The sequence below is a fragment of the Anoplopoma fimbria genome, chromosome 14 (genome assembly GCF_027596085.1).
Source record: "Anoplopoma fimbria isolate UVic2021 breed Golden Eagle Sablefish chromosome 14, Afim_UVic_2022, whole genome shotgun sequence".
In the NCBI taxonomy this organism is placed as follows: Eukaryota; Metazoa; Chordata; class Actinopteri; order Perciformes; family Anoplopomatidae; genus Anoplopoma; species Anoplopoma fimbria.
The window spans coordinates 14765459-14785078 of record NC_072462.1 but is presented as its reverse complement, the minus strand read 5'-3'; the positions used below and the strand labels follow the sequence as shown (position 1 = coordinate 14785078).

General features: G+C 37.7%; 2 protein-coding genes across 4 annotated transcripts; one reads left to right on the top strand and one right to left on the bottom strand.

The window, feature by feature from the left end:
- Nucleotides 1-761: 761 nt before the first annotated feature.
- coq4 (coenzyme Q4 homolog (S. cerevisiae)) lies at nucleotides 762-7970 on the bottom strand. Its single transcript, XM_054613134.1, has 7 exons — nucleotides 7802-7970; nucleotides 6705-6857; nucleotides 4612-4708; nucleotides 4394-4496; nucleotides 4149-4278; nucleotides 3705-3798; nucleotides 762-3039 (listed from the first exon to the last, which is right to left on the bottom strand). The coding sequence occupies exons 1-7, from the start codon at nucleotides 7869-7871 to the stop codon at nucleotides 2856-2858; spliced, it is 831 nt and encodes a 276-aa protein (XP_054469109.1). The 5' UTR covers nucleotides 7872-7970; the 3' UTR covers nucleotides 762-2855.
- traf2b (Tnf receptor-associated factor 2b) lies at nucleotides 4440-19401 on the top strand. Of its 3 annotated transcripts, none has more exons than XM_054613133.1 (11): nucleotides 4440-4519; nucleotides 11130-11332; nucleotides 12016-12094; nucleotides 12315-12413; nucleotides 14423-14584; nucleotides 14678-14752; nucleotides 15239-15313; nucleotides 15765-15989; nucleotides 16084-16387; nucleotides 16651-16799; nucleotides 16892-19401. In XM_054613133.1, exons 2-11 carry the CDS (start codon nucleotides 11157-11159, stop codon nucleotides 17108-17110), a joined length of 1563 nt encoding a protein of 520 aa, XP_054469108.1. In that variant the 5' UTR covers nucleotides 4440-4519; nucleotides 11130-11156; the 3' UTR covers nucleotides 17111-19401. The 3 variants fall into 3 exon arrangements, with proteins under 3 accessions (XP_054469108.1, XP_054469105.1, XP_054469107.1); XM_054613130.1 differs by lacking the exon at nucleotides 4440-4519 and adding an exon at nucleotides 8054-8143; XM_054613132.1 differs by lacking the exon at nucleotides 4440-4519 and adding an exon at nucleotides 8324-8417.
- Nucleotides 19402-19620: the final 219 nt, after the last annotated feature.

Below are 19620 nucleotides of genomic sequence, written 5' to 3'. Positions count from 1 at the left end.
ATATTAATAATACTGGTTGATCCAGGACTGTTTTGAATTTTGTGTGACAGAAAAACACAAATTTTGTATGAGTGTTATATGTTCAGTAAACCAAGAATTACACTTGGACTGTTTTATTTTCTGGCTTTGCGAAATACATTTTCATCTATACGCTTACGCAAGGTATGATTTTGTAATTTCTGTTGCATTGATATATTTTTTTTGTCCTTTCTTTTTTTTTTGTCCTTTTATTCCACAGCAGGGTTTTGTTTTGCATTTAAGCACTTAATACAGTAAAGTACAATGAGTAATAGATATACAATACCATAAGATATAAATGGTATTGTTGCTCAGTGAGTGTTGCGTTAAACTCAGTAGCATAAAGGATCAGAAAATAAAGTGAAATTAATTTAAAATTATTCTTATATTTAAGTATGTAAGTTGAATTGGAAAAATTTAATTTAATTATTAAAATAATCAGAGAAATGTCCCCTATGTGACCGTTACTATTCTATATTATGTCACCAGTTTATTATCATGCATGTGTAGGCAGCATTTTACTGTTGCAGTAGTTTGAGGTGGAGCTTTTTTTAAATGACTTAATATAATGCTGTGAAGGACCCATTTTTGTTTGTTTTGTTAAAGATCTACAAATGACACAATCACTGCACGTCCATCAGCATTAAAACAGACACAGGTGTGACGTAAGGGCGCCATTAAGAAGAAAATTGTTTGTTTTTGTGAGCAAACTATATGAAAAGAAAGGTTCGTGTTTTTTGGAAGTTTTTCATGTTTAATAAGAGCTACGTTTTTAATACTTTGATGCATAGGTTATTTTGTTGCAAGCAAAACCCAGACCTTCAATCAACCAAGTAAGTGATCAAAAATCAAATAATTAGACAGAAAAGAAGCAAATCTTCACATTAAAAACCTAGAACCACGAAATGTTTGGCATTTTTGCGTTCAATTGTTGCACTTAAATGTACTTTCTGTCAAACATCGTTTCAGCTGTACTTTTGTGCAACATTTTTATTCGTAAAGTAGCTATAACTAAAGCTGTCAAATAATTGTAGTGGATTAAAAGGTACAACATTTCCCTCAGAATAAGTAAACAGTAGAAGTATAAAGTAACATAAAGTGAGCATACCCAATAACAGTACAGTGAGTAAATGTAGCTAATTCCATTCCTTCAAACTCTGTTAGATATTTGATGTTTCCTCTTTCTATTAGAAACACCATTGGAAAGAACAGTTTCAAACCTTTAAATTTGGCAAAGTAGCTTAAGTTAGTGATGTGAAGATCATAATATGTGAGTCCGAAAAAACCGACAAAGAGACAATCTGGAAATCAAAGTGTAAACTTGAAGCAGAGCAGATCTGAACATCTCTGCTACTTCTCAGAAGTACCACTAGAGGGCAGTAATGTCCAACATCACAAACATGATCCATGTTTGCAGTGTGTTCAACTGATGATGCTTTGTCAGATCAGAAAATGTTTCTCCAGGACTTCGGAGAGCTACAGCTGCTACAATCACACAAAAACTCTGAAAACTGAGGACATACATGGTACCTGTTGAATGAATGTTTGTGGATCTAAACATTGCCAAAAACAATTGGCAGTAAGCTTTAACAAGAAATACACTTGTGTTTTAGGAAGTATGAGAGCAACAACCCCTTAGTAAGAAGTGTGAAGAGAACTGAAACTCTATGTGCCAAAAATGTAATGGGCAATGACACAAAACGGAAGGAAAGGGAAAAGCTATGATTAAGAAGTGACCTAACTGATTCATTACAGGGTATTTTAAATCCAAATAAGGTTTTGTTTCTGGTCATGTCTAAGAATAATGTGATGTTACTTTAAGGAGAATTTTTTTTTTGAATAGTTTCTGGGTGAGTGACGTTTGGAATCTTCAGGAATGTAGCAACTTCAGATCTTTCTTGTGATTCCTGTGCTATGTTGAGTAACATTTCAAAAGAAACACCGTCTCTAGAAACCTCTTCCAATAAAGCCATTCAGATTTAAATCTAGTGTGTTTAAGGCTTAATTATTGCCTATTTAAAGGGCTCGCTGAATCAAATCTAATCTGCAGTTTAACAGGCCTAGCGAGTGTTTATCCTTTTTTTTTGGAGGGAAACACATCAACATTGTGGTCAATCTTTCACATGTAACTGTCATATCCTGTCAAAATGGTGAGATATAAATTTGCACAGCGACACTAAACTAAATGTATGATGCGACAGCTTTAAATGGAAAGGTTCCCTTCATGTTTTCTGATCGGAGGATTCAACACATTTGAAAAAAATAACCCTAAAATTGGTTTTCACAAGAACAATATCAAAGGGGATTTTTCAACTGATTTATCTGATCTCTTGTACACCTAAAATAAATACACACTGTGACTTCCTTGGAACGTCACTATTACTGTCAAAGGAGAGGCATGATTGACAGTATGTGATAAGACAACAGACGCAGCTGCACGCAATGTTTGACTGAGCACTAACATCTGCTCCTTTCATAACCGTAAATGTCTTCTGCATGAGCACACAATACTAATTCTCAATAATTTGATAGCGGTGTTAAATGAGAAAAACGGTACAAAAATACCAATTTAACTGGCCAAATGTTGGCATAAAAATTATAATATTGCCCACACAATATTACTTTTCAAAGCTCACACCGGTATATAGGTAAGTATTTAATAACTTATATAAAATATTTTTTAAGATGTATTCATTCTTGATAATTCACACTTTCTCAACAACTGGTGGCGACTGAACATGAACTGTTGAACCAAAGATGTGATCAGTTGAAATTACTTCACTCCAAATTATTCACATTTCAAAGTTCTGCCATTTCTTCATATTTCTTTGTCTTCCTCAGATGTTCCTATTGTTGGTTGCAGTAAGAATGACAGGAGGTGGCTCTATGTTGAGCTCTTGTCGGAGCTCTTCGATGCTTTGCGCCCATCGTCTCTCGTAGAAGATGCTGAGGACGCAGCGGGCCTGACGACCATTCTGCAGAGCCCAAGGACCCAAGGATGTGAACAGCGACTGTAAACGGCTAGAAGAAGGTGAAAGAAGAGGAAAGGTTCAGCATGAATCAACAATGAAGGGATGGATTTTTATCTCTGATAAAGCAGTTTCCCAAAAAGCACAAGGAAGTTCCGTTATTGAATGAGGAAGAATTAAACAGTTTACAGGCATTTGTTCATCATAGCAGTAACAAGGATGTACAATACAAAGTGTTTCCTCTTATCCCTTTGCAGGACTTCACACTAGAGCCGGACAAAAAAACCAAATTAATGTTTACGATATGTTCATAATTTCTTTCTGACTACAAAACTCAACAGGTTGCATTGTTGATAGAGTTGGGGTAATGCTTTTTAATGTTCAATCTTTATGTACAAATTAAAGACCCCAAAGTAAAACTGAAATGATAAACTGACTAATCAATAAGTGCGGGAAAAAAAATCAAATCAAATATCGTTCAAATAATTTTTTGAGCAGAAATGCAAAAACGATCAGCTTCCAAGATAATATTTGCTATTTATTTTTTTATTATTATATGAAACTATATATTTGGGGATTCTGGAAATAATCGTTGGTTGCAGATTCTACCTTAGGACTCTACCTCCGCTACATACTGCTACAGAGCGCAGTAAATGTCTCGTGGTCCACCAGTACCGTACAGCAGTTTAAACTCTGATCAATACACTGGTATTGTACCTTGAATTCAGCCGAAGAGGCCCCAACACAGCTCCGAGAGCACACATGGGAAGCCCAGTCTGAGCAGCTTCGAACCATTTCACTGCGACTTCACCTGAAAGCCGCACGAAAGGGAAGAAAAAGACAAATAAAGATGAAATGAGAGGGAAAAACTGGAAGGATGACTGCTATGGTCAGCAAAAAAATAAGGCTCACATCAACAGTTTATAAAGACAGGGGTTTGAAATGCAGGAAGTGAAAGAGACAGTGAGGTTCTGGTGACTTCGTCTGTCATGCACAACAATTCTTGCTAAGACTATTTGATGTTCTATAAAACACTGCTTGGCTCTCAAGCTCCTGCATAAATGAATGATCCTCCTTTGTGTAGGATGGTAGTGGTCTGAAATGTAATGACTTAATATCTTGGGTACCTTTTTCAGTTTCAATTCGTGAAGCCTGACTCACCCAGCATGTTGGTGGGCATGCCCAGTAAGGTGTGCAGCAAGTCATGGACCTCTCTGTATCTCTGCATGACGTAAGCTAGCTCCTCATCGTCCACAAACTTCACGTCAGCCCTCGAGTCAGGGGTCACATGCTGACAGAACAGGAAAGTGAATGTATGAGCGAAGACGAAACAGAAACTTAAAGAAGGGGATTCTGAGGAAATGTGTTAATCTTGATGTAATCAGTCTTAACATAAAAACACTCACATTGTCCTCTAGAAAACGAAGGTATTCTCTCCCAAAAGAGCCGTCAGGCAGAGAGGCCATCTCGTTCAGATCAAGTGTGGACAGCCGGATCCTGGGCCTTTCTCTGGAATAACAAGTCAATTACAAGTAAGACATAATCCAATTTCCTTCACTGTAGAGAAAATTGAGTTTAAAGTGCCTTAATCAGAGAGTTCCTGTACGGTTTAACAGTGACTCACGTAAGGATTGTGTATCCTTCTGGGTCATTTCTCATCTTGTCCCTGAGATTTATCAACGCTAGGTGTCCGGTCGTCTCCCCGAGCACTGCAACCATGTCTGTAGAGTTTCATGCAATTATATGGTATTAAATGTACAATTGACATCTGCTGTTGCTAAACCTTCAATCTAACAATTAATTGCCCCATAATTACAACATTTTGACTTAAATATTATAAAATATAAAATAAAATAAATCAGCAGTTTAATATTGTGCAGTTTGTCTTAAACAGGCCCTATTGTGCTATTATCCGGGTGCATATTTTTATCTCAAGTTATAGTTACATGTCTACATGCGATAATGCTCATAATCTGCCTTGTTTTCCTCATCCTGGCTGTCCTGCAGCACCTCTTCTCACCCTCTCTCTGAAATGCTCCGTTGTAGCGCTTGCTCCTCCTTCCAGAAAGTCTGCCCTGATTGGTCAACTAGCCCGCAACGTTTCACATTTCAAAAAACTCTTCCTCCGGAGCTTCAGCTATGTCTCTCTCTTTTGTTGTTTGAGGGCCAAACTAGCCGGAAGGAGTTTTGCGTCACTTCCGTAACATGATGACCTCATAAAGTTACGGAAATGAAGGAGATAATTCAATCGAGCCGTTTCAGGCAGCTCATGAGCTTCTGAGGGGGAGGGTAACTCCTTTTAGGCGTGGACTTCAGGTTTTACACTCTACGGACCTTCTACATGTACAAAAATATATACAACACACTAAAGAAGAGGGAAAAAGTGGAAAAGCATAATAGAGCCACTTTAAAGCAAAGTGTGTAATATAGCTAAAATGTACTTGATTTAAGGGGCACTCCCAAAAAAATCACATAAAAATCAGTTGACTCATCACTGGGAGTAGTCAGCCTGTGAAAACAGCTGTTGTCTTCTGTGGCTTTGAAGGAGATTTTTAAAGTCTGCCAGAATGTCTGACTGAAATTGTCAAGTCTGATCTCATCAGCGTTATTGGTTTGTGTTTAGGGACAACAAAAGTTAAACAGAAAGCCTGCATAACAAGCTGTGGGTGTGGAGTTACACTGACCTAGCTGTTTACCAGACACAAGGGGAAAATGAAGGAAAAATGCATTATAATAATTGTAGGAACCAGCACTTTTTAAGATGAACCGATACTGGTTACTAAAAGTCAGGTGTTGCCCTTTAAAGACACCTGCAGTCTCTAAATTAAATGTCACATTACAGATGTTGGTGCTCTCTTCCTCCCTGAAAGTTTCATGGTAACTCTACTGACTACTAAACATGACCTTGCTTAGTATTTATTCTCATTTCGGTTTCATAGACATTTAGAAGCATGTAACAGTGGTCTCCTGAGAATAAATGATTGAGAATGAGTTACTGTATTTAAACAGTACGTGAGAAAAGAAACCTCTGGTACATTTCCCCAACTGTCGGTTTCATTTTACTGAAAAATTTCAAATAAGATCAGACATCCAAGACTTCATCTTGTAATTTACTCAAAGGCAAAAAAATTGAATTATAAATTTTAATTTTCAGTTAGAATGCTACTAATTCTACTAATTATTTCTAAAAAAACAAGAAGTGACCTCGATAAAGACTATTTAGTTCAGTTTAAGAAGAAGCTATAGAAGAATTTGTGTTATTATTTTTGTATTAGATTGATGGACTTCATAGTTTCCACTAGGCTGCAATGTCTGAATATTCTCCTAATCAGCCAAATGGATACAATTTATTTGTAATGTAATCAATTGAATGAAGGTTTGGAACATTAGGTCAGCTATAAGGTCATCAGCTGAGCTATTTCCATATTTGACAAAACAGTTTTTCATCTGTGACTGGGCTGTACCGCCTTACTTTACTGTTCATGGGAATGCTTTTTACGTCTTTTTTAAGATTGCCTTGGTTTGATTGAAGAGATAAAAGGTCAAACCAGGCTGTTGACTATGTAGTTTGGTTTTAAGAAGAAGCTATGGAAGAATTAGTGTTATCTTTTTTGTATTAGAGGGACGGACTTCATAATTTCAAATGTATGGAAGATTGTCCTAATCAGCCAAAAGCCATTTTTAATAAAAGAAAAATAATAAGAAAGTAAGTCTCACCATGTCTGTAGGGGTTATATAGTGCAGCCACACCTGACCCAACAGCCAACAGGGCTTTCTGGATGGGGGTGGTGTGGATATGTCCAGGATACAGCCCATCATTGCAGCTGTCTGCAAACACACTGCTACTTCTATGCAGCTGGTGGACACACACTGCAAAGACAAAGTTATAATGCACTAGGTGATACAATGCAGGTTGTAGTATACAGCACATATTTAATGGGACTGAGATTGCAGCAAATTAAGATAAGATAAGATAAGATAAGATAATAAAAAAGTGCTAATGTTTATAAATAATAAATTATGCTAATGTTTGAGAATAAGAGTGTATAATATTCAAAATCTTATCTTGGAGTGTGTGCATCATTTATAATGTAGTTCTCCTCAAGTAACATTAATGCTTACAAGATAAGCACACAGTGACTACAATCCTAATTCATAAGCTGTCTGTTCCTTCACACTAAATAATGCTTAAGTTACTATTTTATCTTATATTCATTTACTATATTTTACCTAGTTCGTTTATTTGATTGTCACTTGTTATTTCATTTTGTTTCTTTCTTTAGTTTTATCCTAACGATTGTTCTTAATGTTTCTTCTATTGCACTGTTTTGCTGGCTTGTCTGTCGAAGCACTTTGTAAACCTTGTTTTTAAAAGGTGCTATATAAATAAAAGTTATTATTATTATTATTATTATATAAATACTCTAGATCGTTCATAAACCCCTGACATTCAAATATTCTTCTTTTTAAAATGGTTGCAAGGATAAGCGAGCTACACTTGTGTTCACCCACTTATTGTGGACAAAATAAATATTAAATGCTTGCCCTAGAAAGACAATCTGATCTGACCCGCTGTCATTAATATAAACTACAGCATTATTTGACATTTAGCTGATGCTCTCTCACTACATAGTTGTGCAGCCCCGTCTTCGTGCCATCTCTCGTATATTATGCAGCCAACTAGGCTTCGACATTCATGGAAATCCGTATTAAATAAATTAACTTACAATCTAGCAAGCTTTTTTAAAATAATGGTAGCTTTTCGCGTTTTAAAATAACGCAGAAACCTCGTAAATGGCTGTAGAAACTCATACCTTTAGAGATCAAAACGCATTGCCGCAGATTTAAGCGTTTGCAAGGTCTACCTAGTACTGTCTGCCACATTGCGACTTGCGAACGCTACTGCGCATGCGTCCTCTGACACACACTCTAACTTTAAACTCCGGGGCAGCCCTGGTGGAGGGGCGGTGTTACAGCTGTCACTGAACGCACCGATGCAGAGTGTAGCTCCGATCTCCCGCGGTTGCCACGTATGAAAGTTAAGCGCACGTAGACATTAGTAAACACAAGGTTGAGTTGCCCTTCTACTTGCGATAGCGGACAAACATTTGTTTCGTTTTGCTGTCTGACCGCAGAGACGAGGTGAAGACGACAAGGTTAGTTAGCTCAACCAGGGCGAATAACTGAGTTGATTATATTATTGTCAGTCTGCGCAAACACCTCCTAACTTGGCTAGCTTAGCCGCCTAAAGTTGTGTAGGGAAGCTAACGTGACTACCCACGGGACAGTCTCATGGTAGCTGATTAGTGTGCACACTCACAAATCCCCTGGTGACTATGACTGTGACGTTGGTGTGGGTGTAACGTAGTTGAAATACTAAGGCTGGGCGGTCGACAATTTCGACGCTTACATGCTGACTTTCTTAACTTGGTGAGTAGATCCTGGTGTTTTATTTCTGTGCAGTAATGTTTGCAGATTCAAAGTCCTGCTGCTGCTCCTAAGCCAGCAGCGAGGAGCAGTTGTTTGTGACAGAAAAGTGTTGGCTGTGGAGACTGAGAGGACATCCTGGTGGATCTTGTTTATTCAAGGCGTTGTTTTGAGAGAGAATGCAGCTATTGGTGTCATTTATTTCAGAAAAAAAGTGTATTTTAAAAGGCCACACACAGTCCAGTCTTCATTGTTTGGATTTGTTTGTTTGTTTTTTTGGTGAATTAGTGCTGTCATGTTACTTCAGTTCATGTTTGTCCTTGTCAGCCACAGTGTACAAAGATCTTTGTGTTAGTCTTTTCAGGATGGAGGAAATGAGCATATGTTTTCTACATCATGCTTGATTTAAGGGTTTCTACACCCTTATTTAATTACTGTTTTCACTGGGTTTCTAGTTTCAATGGATACATAACCTAAACAAGAGCTTTGGTGTATTCATGCTCTTAATAAGGTTTCCCTCATTGTTCACGTTGAGAATTTTTTTGATATCACTCAACATGTTTTACTAGTTATCTTGTTATTTTAGCTTTCTGTTCCATTTGAACATGCTTGAACAGAGGAAACTTGCAAATTACACATCTGTTTTACCACGGCATGTTGGTAAAGATATATATTAGTCATCATGCACTGGATGTGGTGATGAGATCTACATTCAGAGAACGATGCCAGTAAAAGGCCGGTGGCTTTCCAATGATAAGCAACATCAGGGTTTTTCTTAGAAGTGAAGCATGTTTCTTCTTGAAGTTGATATGATGTAATCTATAGGGTGGAAGAAGACAACTAAATAATTAAAAGTCCTTATTCTAGAAAATTCACTGTAAAATAAATAATATTGCTTTTTCACACACATTGTAATGAATGGGACTAAAATATTAACTTGTTTCCCAAGCCAATTGAAACGTGTCTCTTTCTTGCATTTAGGTCCTAGCAGCAGTATCTCTGTTTTATCTTTTGTTAGGTCAGAGACAATAGGCCATCTGGTTTTGTTGGCTCAATATAAAAGCATAATTGTGTGAATTCTGTGTTTAAAAATCCCCAGATTAAATAGTCTTTTGTTACAAAACAATGCCATGTTGTTTGGAAATATAACAAATATAGAAATATGAGCAGATAGCCTTGTTACCCTTTTCTCATTCTAGGAAAACTTCTTGCTTTATAAATTTGTACAAACATTTGTGGCGTTTAACTCGCACAGAATTTAAATTTAAGGGTGAATAAATTATTTCAAAACATGAGATGACCCAAGCAGATGAATAGTGTGAGACAACACTGCTCAGATATATTTGGCTTGTACTGTATAGTTCAAACCAGATAAACTACATATTACCATACAACCCTGAAGCTATTGCAGGCAGCCAGAAATATTTCAACGGTTGTACTTTCATGTCGTGGCAGGCAAAGCTGCAATCTGCTCATATTCTTTGTAGAGTTTCCTGAGACACTTGCTTTAACTATATGTTATGAAGCACACTGTGCTTGCATGTACACACACATAGCATACAATTTTCTGCAGCTGTGTGTATTACTTTACCCATTAGGCACTGTGATAAGCAAAAGAAACCTAGCTGTGTGCATATGACTTATGGAGTATTTGCTGTGGGTGTGTGGAAAATGTCAAAGTATGGTGACATCTTTTGGTTCATGGGAAAACTACTCCCCACTTATTTTCCCACCCATTATTTTTTTTATGATAACTCATATATTACTAGCTGATTAAACATTCATAGAGTGGATATTTATGAAATACTTATAAAGGTGTGACAATATGCAGATTTCTTGTACAAAGGTTGTTCTGAAATTGCATTTTACTGCCCCCACTGCAGAAAATGACTTCAGTGCCTTGTAGAGATACTTCCATCTTAATCTGATGAACAATATTTGCATTGTTTTTGAGTAGGAAGCTGATGATCATATCCTGCCACACGTTTGTTCTTGTGTACCGTTGATAAGGAGATTAGGTTATGGCTTATAATGTATAACTAGCCAAACTTGCTTCAACCCCTGTAGCAGCTAAAAGCTTTTTGACAGAGTGTGACAAGGAGGTGGAAAGTCCAGTTACTGCTACAATGTTTAACCTTGCTAAGTACAGATTAGTGTGGTCCATAGTGCAACAGACAACAGAGTAGACATTTGAACTAGAACTACTTTCTACCTGCAAAGGTCAAAAACTCTTAAACAAAAAAAAATGTTTTCTTCACATTGTGTCCCTATAAATAGTTGCAGACAATTTTCATTGGAGCCTCGACAGTTTAACATCTTTTTGAATTTAACGCAAAACCATGTGTTATTTGCATGTATGGTGTAACGCCCTTTCCTTTTATTGCACCATGCAAACATCGTTTGGCTTTGACTTGTAAAACATGTTTCAGGTAGTATCAGCCACGACTTGCATGGTTTCAAAATGATGAATCAGCCTTTTGCTCTTATTGTACAATCTTGTGATTAGGGGCTTGGATATGTGGCCCATATTGCGCTATCAGTACAACTGCTGATTTTCCCTTTTGCTGACTCATCTAATAGGTGTAACTCTGACATAATAGTAAGAAATGACAGATGTGTCTCTCAAGTAATTAAGGGGTATGACACATAACATTGTGATTGCACAAGTGCTGTGTTTAGCTGTTAACAGAGGTTATGTGTGGTATTCATTCACAGGATAAAGCACCAGATTGATGGAGAAGAATGGCCCGAATTTCGTTGGACTGCCCCAACTCTTTACCAGGGATTCCCCTCAGTGTGCTGTCAGTGCCCATGGAGAATAAGTACAAATGTCAGCAGTGTCTCCAGGTCCTGAGGAAGCCTGTCCAGGCTCAGTGCGGCCACCGCTTCTGTGTACACTGCTTCAAGCAGCTCACCAGGTAGACTGGAGGTCTTCAGACCACCTACATCCGTGTGAAATGCAAACCCCTTACCCCCCTAATCCTTACCCTCTTACCGGACATGCTTCAGCACATCTTCTGTTCTTATCTCTGCTCGCCTCTGGGGATTTTATTTGCACCCAAGATCAATTACTTTATTCAGAGTCATCCCTCACATGACTGGACTCGTTTTACTGAAGTCACAAGGATCTGACCATGCTGACTCATCTAAAGGTGTCCATTTCTTTTCTACCTCTTTCTGCTGTCACTTACTCATGCATTGTGAATTTACCACAAAATGTTGTTTCACATGTACTAAATGTTTAACCCCTATACAAAACCACATGTGAGGTGATTTCATGTGACCTGTTTGAAAACCACTTCTGCCTTTACATGAGAATTCATCCTGTTCTAATGAAATTCATGTGTACTTTTTGGTTTGTGTTTGCAATTTACGTATTTGTCATGAACAAGCTTAAACATTTTCATGAATTTCCCACTCATTAAAGGTAGCAAGTTGCATCATTTATATAGCGCTGCACGCTTCTTTTACTGCTGTTGTATTTTTTTATTTGTGTGAGTCGGCTAATTGAGCCGTAATGAATCAGCAAAACATTTTTGCTGGTTTCTAGAACCAACTAGTTGTTTTTTTTGTAAAGTCACAAGCCTGTTTTGTTTGTCAGTTCTGGGCCAAAGCCTTGTGAAGCCTGCCGCCAAGAGGAGATATATGAGGAGCCTATTTCCATTCTCAATAGTAATGAGGTAGGTTGTGAAGTATGTCAGCCAAAATTCTTGTTTTATGAGACATCTTCTTAGTAATGTGTATACCATTCCTCACTCCCACTCTGATGCAAAGGATAGAAATATGACTATAGCCGATGGGAGTTTCCTTCAGCACACAATGCAACCTTTTATGTCTGTTTGCTATTTTAATTAGTGGCTTTAGGAGTTCACCTCACTCTGTTCTTTGTTCTCCCACCAGGCTTTTCCAGACAATGCAGCCGGTCGAGAAATAGCAAGTCTGCCTGCCAGGTGTTTGAACCCGGGCTGTGATTGGACAGGCTCAATAAAAGAGTATGAGGTGAAGTATTAAGTTCAGTTTTTTTTATTTTGTCAGTGTGGGTGTGCTAACTGCTTTTCTACTTGAGTGATTGTCCACGGCTGTGCCAGATTAACTGTGTACAAGTGTTGGTTTATTCCACCCAAACCTGTAATGGCAGTTTTCTTTTGAATATTTCTCAACCACCAACAGAAAGTTTACCATGACCCTTATTCCTCATTCTCGGGTCAGGGCTACCCTTTTTTTCCTTGCAGCCTTGGGGTTAATATTTCAGCTGAACATGGTGGTTGTATTGCATGCCCTGCAGTAAAAGCCGAGAAACAGGAAGTGAAGCATGCAGCCTGGAAAGTCCCCATGTTACCGGCTCAGATAACAACAACAGCTCAGTGGGAAAGTACCAGCATAGGAAAGCCCATTCAACTCTAGTTAGACTGCTGGTAAAAGGGTTGTGTTGACCAGTATGTGATCCTGAAACTAGATTAAAGGCTGCACCGTTCACAAGGGAAGTACTCAATATATACTCACTGTTAATTATATATAACAGGGACTTGTTCAGACAAAGAACCACATTTAGCAGACAGACTGTGGTTTGTATAGTCACAGAAAAGCCCCATCTGAATAACAAGTTTTCAAGAGAGTGTTTGAGTCAGTGCCATCTCTTCGTAGTTTTGTTTCTACTGCTAATATCCGTGTGGGGCAAGGTAGTTTGTTTAGTAAAGAGTTGATTTCCTCATTCTTTTTCTGTGAAAGGATGTTTGTAGTGCAGAGGAAATGTTGAAACGATGTGATGGCAATATTTGAATGAGAGCACCAAGCTGATGCTGGAGATTATCTTTGCATGATTTGCAAATGCGCCTCTGACTGGTTAGCTTGCTGACACTGCGAAGAGACTCGTGCTCCCTTTTATCAACCGTGTGGTCAAAGTGTGCTATAATTTGAGTTCAGTTCAAATGATTACTATGCTGTGTAATACTCCCATGCTAGCGGGACATTTGTGGGCTGCCGTCTTAGTCACTTTTGTTTGGATAGATCCGCACTAATGTCGTTGGCTAGCCATACACGCCCAAAACAAGCTGGAAAAATAGACGTAAATAGAAATTTGGTGTCAGAATGGTGCGGTAGGGACAACGATTCAACTCGAAAGCTGTTTTAAAGATGATTCATATTCGGTTTGGTTATCTGGTTCAAGTTTTTCCAGTGCAGCATGTCTGAAAAATGAACAGTCAAAGCGAAAAACAGGCTAGCCTACCTGCAGTGTGCTCTGTGGTTCCAGCATGCTGTTCGCAGTCATAATGAAAGAAAATTACTTCCTTGTCGCCAAACGACACTCCGCCCCTTTCATTTCCCGCCCCTTTCATTTCCCGGCCTTTTTCAAAAAGATTTAAAGTTGTCAAACACATTTAAAACCTTTTTTTTTCAAGTAATATATTGTCACATTTCATTTTTGTGCTTCTGTTTTTTGTTCTTTCATTTCTTCTTCTTCTGATGTTTCTGTTTGGTTTGTTTCAAGATGTTGGGGGGGAGTTTTATATTAATTTGTGTTTTCACAATCGTATATTACAAATAATTCAAAAGTACTGAGAATATTTATTCTCATTGAATTACTGGAAAAAACCATAACTACATAATTATAGTTCCTTATTTTTACCTTTGTAATTAAGGGCACTGTGTTGTCACCCTTCATGTGCTTTGTATACACTGCAGATGAGTCAGATGAATGGTATTGTTGTCAGTACATCCTGTACCACACTTGCTAACATGTTCAGGCGTGTCTGGCAGTTTTGTTCAGAATTTGTTCAGAGCATTCATTTTAACAATGAATGCAAAGGGTGTGCCAAATTTATATAAAAACGGACTGACAAGCCTTTATGGCATGTTTAATCAACTGCCATGTGAATGACACCATATGCACGCAAGGATGCTGTAAAACCAATTGTCTTTCTTTGATATAATTTTAAAAAAAACAATGAATACCCGACATGTGCATGCAGTACGAACGTAGTAATAATATATCCGTCCTCCATCTTTAGGCACAGCATGAAGGCCGTTGTGAATTTGAAAGGATACAGTGTGAGGCCTGCCAAACCTCCATCCTTCGTACAGAGAAGGACAGACATAATGAGAGAGAATGTGAAGCAAGAACGCTCAACTGTAAATACTGCAAATTGACCTTCAACTTTAAAGAAATCAAGGTGAGAGATGGAGATTATCGAGTGTAAAGCGGTTGATGCTTGTTTAAATCGACACAAAATAATATTCTCTCGCTTCTGCATGGTGTGTTTTAGGCCCACGATGAGATCTGTTTGAAGTTTCCCGTACAATGCAAGGAATGTGGCAAGAAGAAGATCCCGAGAGAAAAGGTTTGAGCTGCTCCTCGAAGTACCCTTGAACCTTCAGTATTAATTCCTATTTGGAGTTTTTAATTTATTACTCTGCATGGAAATGCTTGACAACTGTCTGACCAAAGGCTCTTAGATGTTATAATTTTTTTTTATTGTACCTAAGCATAGAATATTCACCTAATGGACTAATGCTACAGAGAGCATTCATAGCTTAAACATGCAACACCTGTCCCTTAATGATCCAAACTACATGAAAACACAAACAAAAAACTGAACATACAAGTTACAGTAAATGTACCATGAAACTAGATGCATGTGAAAGTCTTCTTTTTAATGGAGGTTAAAGGAATTCCAGACTTAGAATTCCCTTTATGACCACTAGTTTCTTTCTGACTAACAATCCTGTGCTTCACTTTCACGTTTCTGTTTCAAGTTGATGCACCATTTGGAGTTGGTCCATTGACTCTTAACCTTTTTTTTTTTTTTTTTTTTTTCTTTCATCAGTTCAATGACCACAGCAAATCTTGTGCCAAGTCAAAGAGTGCCTGTCCATTCAGTGAAGTGGGCTGTAAAACTGTGGTATGTACCGTAATCTTACCAAATATAAAGCTTTGATTTATTATTTTCTTTACTTTTCATTGAAGCAGGTCCACAAAAATATTGCTGCAAATACTTTTGGGGAGGTTGAGTTGTTTTCAATGTGTTTTTAATGGAAGTTTGACATTTTGGGAAATTAAATGCCCTCTGGTGTTCACTTTTATATTTAGTTGATGAAGCAGATTAGCAGTATTGGTGCAAAAAATATTGAATAATTGAGAAATCATTAAAAATGATTTATATTTGACTGTATAACAGTAGTCTCTATTTCATGGTATGAATTAAATTAAAAGTATTTTTGTCATTGAAACAGGTGGACACATTTTTAATATCCTTAAAAGTTACATAAATTATGACCTGCAGTTTTAAAGTTTTCACTTCAGTTGGGTTTTAATTACAATAGTGGCTAAACAAGCTTGGTTGTGTTTCTCAGATTGACAACGGGAAGCTCGTCGACCATGAGCACAACAGCACCATGGAGCACTTGCGTCTGCTGCTGCCCATGGTGCTGTCCGTGTCTCGGCCACAAGCCGACTGTTCTGGTCCAGGAGAGTGGCAGGAGGACTCTGGTCTGGGCCTGTACAGGGCTCCTGAGGAGGGAGTCCCTATGGGCACCGGAGCTGCAGCCTCTATGCCGTCTGTGGATGTGGAAAAAAAGGTGAGTCCCAATGGATTTAATGCTCTTTGTTGACCGCTAACGTTTATGGCTTTTGAATGAGGATCTAAATGTATTTGTTATTGTTTTTTGACAGGTGACCGCTTTGGAAAACATTGTGTGTGTATTGAACCGAGAGGTGGAGCGCAGCTCAGTTACATTGGAGGCTTTCTCACATCAGCATCGATTAGACCAGGAAAAAATTGAAAATCTCTCCAATAAAGTGCGTCAGCTAGAGCGGACAGTCTCCATGAGAGACTTGCAGCTGTCTGAAACTGAACAGCTGTTGAAAGAACTCCAGTTCTGCACATACGACGGGATATTTGTGTGGAAAATCTCTGACTTCTCGCGGCGCAGACAGGATGCTGTGGCCGGTCGAACACCTGCAATGTTCTCACCAGGTAAGATCAATACGTAGTCACCACCCAAACATTTCAGAGGTCTTCTGTAAACATGGCGTATCTTATGTGTCAGCTGAAGGGTTATTTTTGAATTTGAGTGAGCGGAGATCATGTGGCTTGCATGATGTGTTGGCGGGTAGTCAAGGGGAATTCCACTTCAATACTTGTTGTCTTTAAAGGGAGTGAACATGTCGCCTATTCTCACATGATACTGTTTTTAAACTCTTGTCTACATTGTGGAATTTTCCTTTCTCTCCTCACAGCGTTTTACTCCAGCAAATACGGCTACAAGATGTGTCTGAGGCTATATTTGAACGGCGATGGAACCGGTCGAGGAACACATCTTTCGCTGTTCTTTGTCGTCATGAGGGGAAAGTGTGACGCTCTGCTCAAATGGCCGTTCAGCCAGAAGGTAGCAAAACTTTATGAACGATCTTTCTACCCGTTTTGAATCCACAAACACCACAACAAATGGCTCAAAACAAGCTTCTTCTCTTTCCCCAGGTGACTCTAATGCTCTTGGATCAGAACAACAGGGAGCACATTATCGATGCTTTCCGCCCTGATGTCACCTCCACATCCTTTCAGAGGCCAATTAGTGAAATGAACATCGCCAGCGGCTGCCCGCTCTTCTGTCCCCTGGCCAAACTGGCTGGCAAGAGCCCCTATCTCAGAGATGATACCATTTTCATCAAAGCTATTGTAGACCTCACAGGCTTGTAAGGTGTGTCTGTGGAAGCTACACCAAAGCAAAAAATCCCAACCTATTAATAATAATAATACAGTATCTATCTTACATTATGGTAATAGTCATAATAAGTAAATATGTGACTTTAATATAACATTATATCATATCGAAACTAGAAAATAAGAATGTCATCAAGTGTCACATTATGACAGATGAACAAGGTTGTGTATAATCACATGGTGGATCTGTAATGTTTATGGACATCCGTCTTTGGTGATGCAATTCATTTGAGCCAATAACACTTAACAAGTTTAGCTATTTTTGTTAATGTCTTGTATAGTTCAGACTTTGGCAGTACTTAGATTAAATAAAAAGTTAGTATTTCAGTAAAAACTTTCAGCAGGAGTTAAGGCGAAGTGCTTAAAACAGTAAGAGCTTTGGGTTTCAGTAACATTAAGGTTGCAATCTTGTAGATATTCGCAGTGTTACAAACTGTGTGACATTACTGGGAAAAAATAAATGCTGTATTACAGTTCTTCACCATTTTATACAGACAAAAAAATGTAAACTGGTGAAACACAAATCTGAAAAACATTGGCAAACATTTATTTTGGCACTTTAAGAGCTGCTGAGTGATAAAAGAGGTCTGTGGTTATCTATCATCTTAGTGTGACCATGTTGGCATTCTAATGAAAGCTTAGAACTACAAACTAAATCATATAACAAATATTTGTATCAAATACTTTGTAGAGTGTATACTACTTTATAATAATTAGAACACTCCGTACTTCGCTCTGCATTAGCTGGTTCTTCACACTGGGTCAAACATTGGCCAAATCCATCTAAAGGCGGCAGAAATGTCCTTTTTTCAACTTTTGCAGGGTTTTTTTAAAGTAATTCTATGTAAATCAATCCATTTAAAACCCAGTGAATTTGACCTCCTAAAATCTAATACTGCCCCCATGTGAAGAGAGGCATGTCTTGTACTGTACTTACTGCACTACGCCATTTGAACAGCGCAACATGCTCAAATTTAATTGTATGGAATTGACAAATTAACAAAGATAAATTATATAATCCACTTCTTTTGAATGTACTTACCCTGTGAATTTGGTTTGACCAAAAAAGATTTGTGTTAACAACTGAACCCAAACTGACTTAGCCAATCCTATAAAAAACTGTTTGACTACTCAAATTTATTATAAAGGTAAAAATTTTAAGAAAATAACAATCAAAACATAAAAACATAGGCCTGTGTTTCCACTGCACCTGTAAAACATTGAACAATTTTAATAAAACTGTCCTTACATAGCCCAGAGCAAATGTCCTTGCACCTATCAGAGCAAAAATAATAGGTTTAAGGTTCATTTGTTTGTGTCATTCACAACGAAGTGAAAGTTATTCCTTTATGTTACAAAAGAAAAAAGCAGAACTATTCTTCATGGCAAAGTACGGAGGATTAAATGAGTCTTGCAAGCTGAGCAAAAAAGCTTCTCTAGTCTGGTTGTACATCAGTGGATACTTCCTTACAGGCACCTTACCTCACAGATATAACTGATTCTCGGTAGATGGGCACCAATTATTATATCCTGGATGGTTTTATTTCAAATGAATAGCAGGATAGTATTGTAAAAAAAATCACACTTATACCTTTCATATTTAGCGCAAATCCCTGCTAGTGCTACTAGTTACTAGAAAACAATAACTATAACTAAATTATATTCACTGTGTAACCTTATAACATGCTTTAATCATAATCTATGAATATATATATAAGGGGTAATTGCTGATTTTATTTCCACTTTATGCAAGTGCTTTACTAAATAATATAGCTATAGGTATATAGAGATATGCTTGTATGATTATAATAACATTCTAAAATGTGACATGACATTTATTCCGGCTTTTGGCTAATTGTTTTTATGCATTTATAAGTGTGAAATTGTTTGTTAATTGTCATTGTTTATACAATAAAATAATCTGTAGATTAATCAATAATGAAAATAATAATTAGATAGAACCGTACTAGAGTAAATAAATCCACTTTTGAACTGTATAGCTCATTGCCTTTGATTCATCTTGTACATATAGCCAGCAGCATACACTGAATTAACACAGTTTAGATCAAGGTTATAGTACAGATGAGTTTTTTGAACTATCAAATAGTATATATATATATATATATACTACACTGATAATGTCCCCAAGTGAGGAGAAGCGTCACAAAAAGACATAGGTTAAAAATATCCCAAGAACTGGATTATCCCTTTATCTGATGATGTTCCCAAATAGTCACATATTAAAATTTCCCCTGTGGGCAGTCAAAGGCAGTTTTATTTTGTTCATGGTACTTTCCGATGCTGTCTGCTACAGAGTGGTGAGACTTGTCAGTAACAACCCAGTTCAGTAATGGAAAATGTCGCCTGTGAAAATAACCACATCAATTGATCAAGATGATAAACAACTATGTCACAAAATGTTGTGGGAGGCTTTATGTTAACCTGGTTGTTGATGTCTTTTGTATGTTCCTGGTTTGCTGTTGTCA